The 13,392-nt window shown below is 43.5% G+C and overlaps 1 protein-coding gene across 1 annotated transcript in view; it reads left to right on the forward strand.

The window, feature by feature from the left end:
* Positions 1 to 700: 700 nt before the first annotated feature.
* Positions 701 to 13,392, forward strand: part of LOC6046924 (ras GTPase-activating protein raskol) — a 35,657-nt gene continuing 22,965 nt past the window's right edge. Inside the window, exon 1 of the mRNA XM_038256971.1 lies at positions 701 to 1,752. Within this exon, the coding sequence (XP_038112899.1) occupies positions 855 to 1,752 (898 nt within the window). The 5' untranslated portion in view covers positions 701 to 854. The remainder of the gene's footprint in view (positions 1,753 to 13,392) is intronic.

Consider the following 13,392-nt stretch of genomic DNA (forward strand, 5'->3'; position numbering starts at 1 on the left):
TTCAGTTACATCAGGCGATGTCCACGAGGCGAGTAGATGTGGTTTGAACGACGAAACTTAAATTAATTTCATCGATTTTGTCTGTATTTCTGGAAAATTTAATGAAAAGTCGCCAGAAATGACTTTTTCAAAGTAGATTTTTTCCAGAACAAACGAATCGTTTGACAGACGATCGCCATTAGGTCACAGCTCGTAATTAGTGGAACAGCAATGTTGTGCTCGTGTGAAGACATTGGCCCCAAATCCCGCAGGCACGCATGCCAGCTGGTCGAACCTTAACCGTGTGTCGCTGTGACTGATCGTTAACGCGATCGTGTCAGTAATGATCGTTTCTACGAGGCGTTCCCAAGCGGTTCCGTGTTTGTTTACTTTTCACAAACAATACAAAACGTGAGGATGATTGCCCAACCGACGTAACTGACACAGTATGGAAAACATCTGGATTCCCAAAATCAGGGAATGTCCCTCATTAGGATCGTGTGGTCCCCTCCTTGCCTTTGTTTACCATCCGAGAAAGATGTGTGTATTGTCTTTCTCGCTGGATCGTTTATTTTCGGGTTGATTGGTACCAGGGAAACCTTAAAAGTTGTTAAATTGTAAAGTGAGATTTATGCGTTTACGATCGCGTGACGCTAATTTTAGACCTAGGGATCGTTTGATACTTTGCACGCGCGCTGATCAACGGAATCTTTCCCTATAGCTGTTGCCTGAAGTGAGTGAGCCAGTAGCCGACAATGGAGGTCAGATAAGCTGTCCAAGAGTTCGCCAAGTGTTATCAGTTCGTAAACCTTGTTTGTTTATCGACATTTACGCCAACAAAGAAAGAGTGCCACCTATTGGATTAAGTGTGCAACATGCTGCAAGCCGCTGACACATCTTTTGCGTCGACCGAGTCCTCGCGACGGAGGTCCACGTTCTACGTACCCCTGAACAACTCCTGCCACGAAGCCGCCCTCGAGGGCGAAGAGGATGGTCCACCGGCCACCCCAGTCCGGGTAGAACCGGACTACACCAAGCGCTCGCTGGAGCGCATCTACAACCCCGATCTCAGTGCCTGCAGTTTCGAGTGGAGCTTGGACGATTCGCTCAACTCCTCGAACAACCTGCTCGTCAGCAGCGAGCGGGAAAACAAACTCAAGCGATACGGTATTGTTCTAAATGCCAGCGTCAACATCGACGACGACGAAACCGCGTGCCATCAGCAGAAGCAAAGCAACACCTCGACGCCGATCCGGCTCATGAAGTCCCGCAGTCGGAACAACATCCTCAACCTGCCGGAGAAGCCATCCCTCGTGCCTTCCCCCGCCGCCAAGGAAAAGTCCAAAACCCTGCCCCAGAACATGTCCCCCGCCAACACGTTCCCGCCCAAAAGTTCCTTCCTGCTCAAGTCAACCCCCAAGATCTCCCTCAACTACTCGTCCGATCTCGGCGTCCTCAACAGCTCCTCCCACTCCGGAGATCCAACCTGTACCCCCTCCCCTCACTCCGCCCTGTCCCCCAAGAAATCCCTCTCCTTCATCCGGCGGACACACTCCACCAAACTGTCCCGCAGCAACTCCCTGCTCAAGTCCCTCACCTCCAAGTGCGTCGACCAGAGCGCCGAACACCTGAAAATCCTCGTCAAGGAGCTGGACTTTGGTCGGCTCGAAAAGTTCGTTCGGGCCGAGCGCGAAAAGGCCGACGAAATGGTGCGCGACCTGTTCCTGCGCTGCAAGGACTCCGACAAGGACGAGGACAGTGCGGTCCATTCCGGTGAGTAGGCCTTGACTTTCACGCGCTATCGTGTCATTTTACGTGGGGAACCTCCAACCAGGAGGGTCATTTCACCAGTTGAACGGACAACTCTGCAACATGTTAAGTCTTCGATATGTCAAATTGAGCTGTCAAAAAACGGAAAGATTTCACGTTACCTTTATGTTGAATGACCTTGGATGCTTTTTGAATCAAAGCAGTTCAATGTCAATAAACATTGAGGTAACCAAGATGCATCAACATTGCGCCTCCTTCCAAAGAAAGACTCCTCACCCGAGAAAGGTGTGTCGTTGAACCGGGGTGCCGTGTCCGACCTAATCGAAGTAGGCTCTCTCTCTCTGCTCGGAAAGCCATAAATTTTATTGACGCCCGGCGTTCGCGTGTTGAGAGTTTGCAAGCGTGCGAATAAAAAAACACAACCATCGACTCGCAGGACATGGGATATGGTTGGCCGCCATTGCTCATCCGAGCATGGCGACCAGACATCACACGACAACACCAGAAGCGCCAACTATACGATGATCGGCTCTGTCGAGTGGAAAATTGGCTTTGTTGTTTGTTACAGGTAGTAGGCACGGCGTGGCGGTATAAAGTCACGTCACGTTGATTTGGTGTACAAGTTGAGTGGCTTTTCGATAAATGTTTTAACGATAATTTTCGAACCAGGTGTTGGAAGCACGCGTCCGGATGATTAGGTTCGAGTGCTTGGAAGTTTATTGGGCTTTGTTTTTAGTTTGGGCCGTAAAACTCTTTCTAACTGTACTCGCATTTCCTCTTTGGGCTAAGTTACACATTAGATAGGGCTTAAATGCGTTTTGGTTTGACACTTTTGAGATTGTACCCCGTTGATTTGACAACGTCATACAAAAAAGTGACGAACTGTCACTTTTTACATGAAGCTCACGCACCCTCTTAAAACAATCGTTCGGAAGTATGTGTAGGCGCCGTGTAAAAGGATCGTCAATCTAAAAGAGTACCCCGATGGTTTGACAACAATCGGTGTCCAACCACCGGAGACACAGAATGTCAGTTGTACTGACATTCAACGCTGAGAATCGTTTGTCATTATTGCAGTTGGGTAGTTCCTTTCTGACCCAGAGACAGAGAAATGTTTTCTCATGCAAAGAGCTACGTTTTAAATCTCAGTGGAAGTAAAACGTTGTTTGTTTTCATAACATGTATCACATTTGTATCACATTTAAAGTAAAGTTAGTTCAATAAATTTGAGATTTTGGAAACAGGTTTTATAGTTTTTTAAAGCTAGTAAATTAATAGTCAAAGACGCCTAAAATTCCTTCCATTTAGGAAGATCCTGTTGATTTGATTTTCAAATCACTGTTTAAATTAACTGCTCAACGATGACTCAGAAATTCGCACGCAAACAAAAACCCGGACATTTAATTTTGTCTGACATAATCCTCTCAAAAATAAAAGTTTCATTTTCATCCGTCGAATCTCCACACCGAGGAACTCCACACACCACCTTGCAAATCAATCTTGTCCGAATCGACTTGAATGTGTCGAATTCCAGCTGCTTCCCCAAAGTGGATGTAAATGCGGCCTTTTTTTTGCTCACAAAACCGGGCCAGACCGGCTGCGAAAAGGTACACAAAATTAACATTCAAACCTCGAAACGTGTGCTGCGGGTTTGGTTTCTGAGCTTTGAAGAAACAAGCAACAAAAAATGTAAATTCCTTCTTGGAGAAGCCTTTGGCTTCAATCTGTATAATCAGCTAAATGTCAGTAATGTAATATTTTGAGCTGCCACTTTTTTCGGTTTTGGTTGGCCTCAGGTTGAGGTTTGGTTCGACGAGGCTGCAATTGACCTCAACAGCCGCAGAATCGTGCGAGTTGCACAGATTCAACAAGAAGCCCACTTTTCGGGTTTTCCAAATCTGAAACAAGCGGAAATTTGTTACAGTTATTGCGTAACGTTGCAATTTGAATAAGAAAATTGTGAAAAACGAGCCCCCCTCTTTAATTAGGGTTGAGAGCCCCGTCACAGCAGCTGGTTGATGAAGTAAAACGAAATACCGTAAACGGGGTCAATCGGGACACATGGGGCGAATTGGGACAGCAGTTTTAACCATGTCGGAGCACAATATTTTGATTTTTCTGGTTGTTATCGGTTAGAACAGACTCAGGCCAACAAAATGTGTACATCCATTTCCAAATTTAAAAGCTTTAAGTGCTCTAAAAACTGCTGTCCCTATTCAGACTGTTGTCCCGATGCACCCCAGATTACGGTAACCTGACTCAAATTCAGCAAAACTTTTATCTTGCTAGTGATTACTGTCTGGTCAAATCAACTGGAGCGCCATCGCAGACTGATTGTTATCACAGATTGTGATATTTCACGGTTAAAGTTGAATATTTCACGTCACGGTGGTCACGGCAAGGATGTTGGAAACCCTCAGTTCGACGCCAACATTTCGAAAAGCATCATGTTCAAACCGTGCGTTTTGAGAAAAACGCATTTGAATGTTGAGCATCATTTTTCAATTTCCATTTTAATATAAAAGCAAAAGAAGATGTTCTAATGATAACAAACGATGAAAAACGTTGCTTTTATTGATACATTATTTCCGTCATTAAATATATTTAAGAAAAACAAACATAACTTCTTTTGAAATCACAAATGTCTATATCACCCTGATGTCATTGGAAGGGAAGCTTTGTTATGATTCGTTTTTCTTCGTTGAATGTACATGGCTTCTTTTTCGTGATGCTTTTTTTTTGTCACGGGGTTCATGTAGTCTTTTATTTGACAGATTTACAGGGCTATGTAAACATGCACTGCTGATGCCAGAGATTTTGTTTATGTTACTTTATTTAAAATCATTATTAAACAGACTTTACTGAAGTAACTTTTGCTATTTTTTAGCGGAAGGGTAGCTTATTAGGGGTACTTTCAGAATATGCAATAACCCAAAAAGTGTCAAAATGTACATGATGTCTTTTGAAATGTTGCCGTCGAGCTCTCTTTTTTCACGAGTGAGCAACAATTAGCTACGATTCGGATCTGATTGGCTTTGTTTTGAAAGACTCTCATTTGATAAACTCACGTGATAGCGCTCATTCCACAATCAACAATCGATCAAAGCAAGCTGATGGCTTGATTCACTCATGATTTGTTGTGAATCGAATGAGCACAAGATTTTTGTTTGTTTTCTCGCACATTGAGTTTTTTATGTTCTCAATTATCAATTATATTAGCAATATTACGACAGTTGAGAGTGGGTCAAGAACGCCAAGCTTTGTAGACAGTGACCCTTAACAAATACTCTCAACCCCCGGTGGTTGGTCACTTTTTCGTTTGACACTTTTTGAGTTTGGAACCCGTTGGTTGGTCAAAGTCAAACGTGACGAACTGTCACTTTTTACACGGCGCTCACGCACACTATCAAAACAGACGTTTGGTAGTGTATTTGAACCCCGTGTGAAAGGGGTGTCAAACTAAAAAGTGACCCCGTTCGTTTGACAACAGTTGGTGTCAAACCATCGAGGTTTGAGTGTACTAGTAAAAATTTAATTGTCTTTTCAAGACTTTTTTTACTAATTCATCGACGTGCCTTCCCTGCTGCGATGTTGTGAAAAGGACAAAATAACGCTATGTTTTATATTTAAATTTGGTGTATTTTCTTACATAACTCCAAGAAGTCATGATATTTCACTCCAGTTATCACTGCAAGCACCAACTAGAAAAGCAGTGTTTCAGATCTTGTTTCGAATTGAACCGGTTTCCGACCGAGACTTGAGCGCTCAGACGACCCGTTTGCTTGGAACCCAACAGGTGATTGAGGAGACCGCGGGTTGCACAATTACAGCACAACTCGTTCCCTTTCGATTTGCTGCACGCTCTGGACATTGATTGATTGAGGGAAGGAGGAACGCGAATGCATTTGATTGAACAAGAAAGTTTCAGTGTCCCAAGCTGGTGGCGACCGGAATGTCGAGCAAATTGGTCGTCGCTTCGACGGGGGGTTTGGATTTGAAAATTTAAATCAATCGCTTATAATGACTCAACTCCATTGTGGACGCTGGAATGCCAGCAATTTCAATGATCGACTCGACATGTCGAGTTGAACCGATTCTTTGTCCCATTCTACAATGTCCACCGCCAGAACTGACCACCGACCACGTTCGCAATGTGGTCTGTGTTCAGCACTTTTCGCTGCTGGAAACGAAACTAATCCAATCTATCCGCGATCAATCCATTTCGAATGGGCCGGACGGCCTGGGAGGGCGGTTGAATTCCGCGTGAAAACAACACACCCCGTTCGAAGGTCTGCTCGTGGATTGAGAGCTGGTGTTGTCATTTGGGTTCGTTTTGAAGAGGTAATTGATTTCCGAGCGATTCCGCGGGCTTGCAAGAGCGTCGCGAGCGATTTACCACAGCCACTTTGCATGAAATTGAGCCAAATGAACCTGTCGTTGACGGCTGGAGTCAGACTGATTGCTTGCTCTGGCTTGTAATTTAGCTGGATTAGGTTGTAACTGTTTATGTAACTGCTGTTTGTGGGTTGGGAAATGGAGCTGGGGCTTTTTGTTTGAGGTTTGTTGAGGTGGATAAATTTCCATTTTGATACTGGGTGGTCGTGAACGCGACTCCGTCTTGGACTCCGACTCGGGCTTTTGAAGATTTAGCGACTCCGAATCCGACTCCAGCTCTAGCTGTTCAAAATAACCCGACTCCTCCGACTCAGACTTCAACTTCAACAACAGCACCCATACAAATTTGACGAGTTTTAGTTGACTCCGACTTTTGAAGATTTTAAGAGACTCCAACTCCGGGTTCTCAGAATTTGACAGAAAAAAATCAATTCTCGTAATCGTGAATTATGTTCACGAATTTAAGAACCACGATTAAATTAGTTCATGAGTATGGTGCATTTGCTTTATAAACGTGAATATATTCCTTCGTGGTTCTCAAATTCATGAACACAATTCACGAGTCCGAGAACTGACTTTTTTTCCGTGCACCGACTCCGACGCTATAGCCCTGCTACTTATCATTCTAGAGTTTTTTTTAAAGGTCCTCTAAATTACTGTGCCTCATATGTTTATATGACATTTTCAAAAACAACTCAAGAATTAATCTATCTCATTGCTTCTTAGCCGGCCTCCAAATATTGAATTATTTGCACACTCTACAAAGAGCTGCGTTTGTGATCTAATAGTTCCCAACGGTAAGTGGTTCAGAGCAACATTCAAGGTGAACTTCACTGAATGATCTGTTCTTTCTGATCCGTTCTGACATCACACACGATCGCGGGGTCAACCAATGGGTAACCTACCGAAGCCGCGTGAGAAAATCCGCTTTAGTCGTAATTAATTCTTCGTCATACGTCGATTATCTCATAACCGCCGGACCTACTGCTCGACCGAAAACGCTTGGTCAGCTCATATTGTCTCAACCCCATAGTGTATGATTGGTTGGTGGTGTGTTCGATTCGTCACGTGGAGGTACCACACCGAACGTGTGACTTGAAACGCTGAAACATCACTAATAACCGCACTTTCATCACTGACATGACCATCATGATGTGTTTGGATCATTTCGTTGGTCGATGATGATCGTAAATCTCATCACTCGCATACAAACCAACCCTTTTTTATGTGGAATTCGTGCAACGCAGCCGTAATTCCCTCCTTCAATTGAGTGACCTATACAGGGGAAAAAAACCCGAAACCATGACCAAGCAAGTATCTCTATGGTTTGTTCTCTTTCATTGTTCCCCACAGTCCGCCGGAGAACATCGGAAGTGTAAATGACAGGAAAGGGAATTCTTTCAAAGTCCCTTGTTCTGTGCGACGACCCGCTTAGAGACTTGCCGCAACTTCCTCCCTCTGAATGTTAGGGGACCTGGACCGGAACTCGGTGCCAGCATCCGGTTTGTTGAAGAATTCGGCTACAAGTCATATGGCCAAATTATACAGTGAGAACTTTGAGGATGACGGCCGGAAGGTGATCAAGCCTTATTTAATTTCTCATAGGTTAGGTTCTTAATTGGAGGTTTGGTCTAAGATTGAAACTCTATAAAAGCGCGTGAGTCGACGGAATTTCTCGGGTATTTGCGAACTTCTGCGAAATCGGGCAAGCCCAAACAATATCACGAAGCGGCTACTTTTGGATCAAGTGGCTCGTAAAAGGTGATTTTTATCAGCGTGAGTCAGAGGCTTGATTCGGTCGAAATGGCGCATTGGTCTAGTTCATTGATAAAGGAGGGGCAAGACTCTCCAGTGGATTACACGTCAGACGTCGTTGGAGATATGGCGATAAGCCAAAATGCATTGTTTGATGATAGGATACACCCAAATGAAAGGTTACTGACAACCAACTCTACAAACATTTTTTGCCAATTTGTTGCACCAAGCCATGGTAGCATTGCGGTAAAGTGATGGGTTACCAACTAAACATCTTCATCGCGATTCTCTCCAAATACAAAAAAACTAATTTCAGGTTTTTTGAAGAATTGTAAACTTCTAGTTATCTGCTCCCTTAGAAGACTCCCAACTCCGCGTACAGCAGAGACAGCCGGAGACCCCGCAGCCTTGAACGGGACACCACGCGCAGACCATTTGACAACCGGTTTGAGGTGACCACATTATGCAAAACATAGAACCAACCGCGGTGAACGCAAGAGCTCGCGTGTGTGCATTCCACCGCAGGACCGCAATTATTTTGGTCCACAGAAGGTAAAAAAAGCCCTCCGATCTTGGAAGCTGTTCCAGGGTACAAAACGTTCATAAATCACCTTCGAGCATAAAACCCGGAGGCATGAATTCAGGGCAACTGCCACTGTAAACTCGCGCGCGGTGTGGTTTCTTTTTTGGTTTGTACCCAGGGAAAACTATAATGGATCTGTAGGCAAGTCATAGGCCTGGTTTAATAGTTGCGCGAGGTCTTTTTTGATCATAACTGGGCAGAAATGTGGTGGAAAAGAACTGGAGTCTATGTTTTTGTCCGAATAATCATCATAGTAATAAATCATGCGGTTTTTAACAAGAAAGAAACCCAACAAATGGTACACCCAAACGAGAAATGTCTAACAATGAATGTCACGTGATGTTTGGAAACAAACTGCGCGAAGCTGTCAAAATGTGCACCAATTGCACCAATACATGCATAGTTTTGTCGCGTCGCGTTAATTCTTTCCTCGGTGAAGTTTTTTAATCAGTTTTGTTTGTTTCATTTAAAATTTTACAAACAAATCTGCTGAATCATCTTAATACCAAGAATGACCAGAAATCGTCCACAAAAAAAAAGTTTAATGAAGCAAATTCCCAACAGATGGGGAGCACATTTTGCTGAACCGATCATAAATTAAAGATCGCGCTCTCTCTCTACAAGATCGTGCAAGCGAAGAGAGCTAGCTCAAACCGGCCGATCGGTACAAGTTTTGAGATAAAGAATTTATTGCGATAACCGTTCTGTATGCTCCGGTTTGTAGCATGTTACGGCGTAAAAAGTCCGTGGTTTTGAGTCAGCTTGATGGCGGTACGGTGAAGCCGCGATCGTTCGACACTTTGACGTGATTCAATGCTACCAGAATGGCAGACGTAAACATGTCAAACCATCAGGCTTCTACTGTAATGTGCTCCCGATGTAGACCGCATGTCTGGTGCACATTCCGCGAATCCTCTGGGTGCAGACTCCCCGATTCCAAGCTACAGAGCGAGTGAGTTATGACAGCTTGATACGCGATGGGAGTGACTCGTCCACGTCCTGCGAAATGCTTGGCGCGCACTCTTCTAGTAGGCTATGATTACCGTTCCAGGGGCTTTTGTTTTGTAAACAATTTGTTCTTGTTTCTGTTGATGCAAAACAACTTCAGTTCAGCGGATGTGATCATCCTGGCGCAGGTTGCTTCGATGTCTTATCGGTAGCAAATTGTTGTGTATTGACTAGAAAATCAAGTTTGTAAGCAATTGAAGAGGTTAGGAAATCCGACGTTTATCAGTTCTTTTGCTCTTCATAAAAATAAACAAACAATGATGTCAAAACAGATTACTCTCGACTCTCTGGCTTTCGATCTTCTCGATATCAATATTGCTCCAGCTGTCAAAACATTGTTCAGTCCTTTCAAATAGCATGCTTTGGTCCCTTCAATATCGACAATGAGAGAGTTCACTGTTATTCAATTCTGATTTCACGTTTCTCTTGTCAACTACAAGCATTGTAGATAGAGATAGTAAAGATTTCAACTTGTTTATCAATTTTGATGTATGTTTGTCTGTGATTCAGCTAAAAAGGGGGCAGTTTCTCGGATATTTGTACTTGTCAATCTTTCTGCGGTAATTCGTCAGATATTTCTACACCCAAATTCCTTCAGAACATACAATTTGCATTGATCTTTTCAAAAAACAAACGCCGTCAGACTTAACCTTTCACTTACACGTGACCGTGAACGGCTCTTTTTTCGGACACTTTTAAGAGCTGACCTTTCCAAGCGTGGGCTGACGTTCCTCGGGGGGAAATCGACCTCTTAAAACACACTCCAATCGTTTTGCGTATTCAGATCAGGCATGGCAGACTAACCAACAACAACAAAAAATGAATAACTGCTGACCTGGGAAAGTCAGCCTTCGCATTTTTATAGTGCACGGAGAAGGAACAAAAAACGACGACGAGTTGTAAAATTTGGAACGTTTTTTACGGGTCTCCGGGGAAATGTACAACGCAAGAGAGGTTGGTCAAGGCCGGCGATTTGCTCTTAAAACGAGCCGGTTTTTGGCTGTGGGAATGAGCTGTCTTATTGTCTGTGCACGTGCTCTAGTTGACCTATAATGGGAAATTAGGCAAATTTAGTGGAGCGCGGTGAAAGGTACACCGGGTTGAAATTGATCTCTTTCTTTGTTTCTGGGTTTTTGTAGAAACATTTAAGATCTGAAGATTTGATGTCTTGAAAATGATGGAATAAAAATATTCGTTTGCAAATACTCATTAGATTGGGCATTGAGAATCTCAAGATGGATGATTCTGATTCTTTGATTTATTTGAAAATTTTAAAATTTCTGTAGAATTTATAATAAACTGAAGGCCATGTCAAGTATAGAACGTCCAAACTCATAATCTTTTTCTTCTCTCTCTTTCCAGGTAAGTTTCAACAATGTATCAACGCGTCCCCTCCCAAAAAGTCATCAACCAAAACACGCAATCAAAACATCATCACCGGCGAGATCCCAGTTGGCGACGCCAACCTGTCCCGTGAGTCACTCCAAGACCTACTTGGATCGAAAATTCTCCCCCAAAACCCAACGGCATCGCTCAAGCGTATAGTATTGACGATCCCCCTCCCAGCTTACTACGATCGGCGATCTTCTTTCCTCCCCTTCCCAGGTAACCACACGCCAAAGTTCCGATCATCAATGTTGTGATGGCCCCCGGAGGCTACCCGCGGGTCATTTATTACCCTCCCACCCCCCGCAAACTTCGAAGACCCGGCGCGGGTTAATGTTTCCAGTTTTGGGCTGCGCTAACTGTAAATCTACACGCCTCACAGGCTCCCAAATATGATCGTCGCGTGGTCGTCAAACGACAAATATCTTATCGGGGGTCCAAGTAGGCCGAATTTGGACAACCTACCCGGGGGATCGCCGCCACCGCCACCATTGTTGAGCGAGAGAGAGAGAGAGAGCATAATGGCAGTGTTTATCTTCCGCTACGCTCTGTTTTGCGCCCGGCCCATGTCCGATTTGGTTATCGTTTACAGTTAATTAAATTAAAAACGCTTCCCCCATAATATTCATAATTAATTGCGACTCTTCGGCCGCAAAGAATACCAACTTTGTGGTTCGTTTTGTTTTGCGCGGGTTAGAAAACGGGATTTCTTCGGAGACCACAAAGTTGCCAAGCGATGATTAACCATTTCGGGAGTCCATTAAACGGTTTCTGATTGTTATATGCGGCTGAGTAGTTTGAAGGGGAAGTAGATCCAGCGATGGCCGTAATTTTATTAACTGCGCGCACGACCGACGACTTTCGACGTCGTTGGTTTACCGGGAAAGAAATAGGGACAAGCGTGGTTATGTTTTGGGTTTTAGAACCGGATGACTAGACCATGAATAAGGGTAATTGGTCATTTAGAGACCCATCAAAGTTTAAACTTGAAGCTATTTTTGTTTTTTTTTTTGTTTCCAACGATGGTCCGTAAGAGAGCCACAATTAAATACATACAAAAAAATCTCCTTTGTTGACAAAAGCACTGGAAATTTACAAAAAAAAAATAGCGCTAAACACTAATATTTGAAATAAGCTGAAAGAATATTTCAAAAACTATCTTTTAGTCGAATTATTAGCATTTAAGCTCGAAACATTATTTACAAATAGTAGCTTCAAGTATTTTTTTTTCTATGTTCAAAAATGAAACTGATGTGTATCAAAGAGAATTGAAACAAACACATTAAAAAAAATCAAATCAAATTATTCGCTCTACAGCATTGCCTTGGCGTTCTCGATTGCGAGATTCCTACTCGAAACTAGGTGTCCGAAGGCTTGATTGTTGAGGCAATTGCAAACCTCTTTTTACACCTAAGCTTCCATCCAGCCAGGATTCGAACTGACAACCTTTGAATTGTTAGTCCAACTGCCTACCAGCGACTCCACCGAGGCAGGACCCAGGGAGACGACTCCTACACCTGGACTGAGGTTAGACCGAGGCCAACATTTACTTCCCCATCCGACGGAAGGCGTGGTCAGACAAATCTCGCCTCGAAAAATGCCACTGGGACCGTCTGGGATCGAACCCAAGCCGGCTGGGTGAGAGGCAACCACGCTTATCCCTACACCAAGGTTCCCGGATACAAACACCTATCTCCGTCATTTGGAGAGTTTGAACAGCAACAGCACCGCCTCGAGTAAGCACGCACATGAATGCCACTTACTGATCAAAAAGATCACATTTAATGCATATTTTGCGAGACAATTTCTCATCATTTTGTTGGCACACACATCCACACGCAAGATGAGAGCTTAACTGCTTAACGCTATCAATATCTATTCACTTATGCTGACATTTCAAAAGCGTTCAAGTTATGAAATTGCTTCCAACTACCAGCAACATGTTTTTTTGAACATAAGTTAGTCACTCACTTGAAAAATAATCCAGAATCATGTAAATAATTAGCAAGCTCCATAAAAAAAACAAACGCGCCAAGTCTTTTGACGTTTGACTTTTGACGACCCATTCCAATCGAAGGCTGAAGAAAACCGAGCGATAAGCGAAGGTAAATAAAGAACAAAGGGAAGCCACCAACACCACCAGCAGCGCCTGTTGGAGTGAACCAGTGATGCCAGGAAACTTTCTCTATCAATGCTACTTTTCGTGAGTGTTCGCTTAAAATTTCATCATAATTGGCGGCACTAAGCAGACCCAAAAGAGAAATGGAAGGACAAAAAACTATGCTGAAAATAGAAATAGAAAATGGCTGTCTGATTAGAATACATTTGGGGTTTTTTTAAATGCTTGTAAAAGGAACAGTAAAAGTGAAAATAAACAGAAATGTTCACAACTCTACTCGTTGGTGTACTTGGTTTTACTAAATTTCAAGGAACTCTCCAGGTTATCCAGTATCATTCAAACACGACCGCTTATTAGGCTTAAAAACTAACTAAATCCACCTATGTGGTTGGAGCCT

This window comes from Culex quinquefasciatus, chromosome 2 (assembly GCF_015732765.1).
Source record: "Culex quinquefasciatus strain JHB chromosome 2, VPISU_Cqui_1.0_pri_paternal, whole genome shotgun sequence".
NCBI classification, from domain to species: domain Eukaryota; kingdom Metazoa; phylum Arthropoda; class Insecta; order Diptera; family Culicidae; genus Culex; species Culex quinquefasciatus.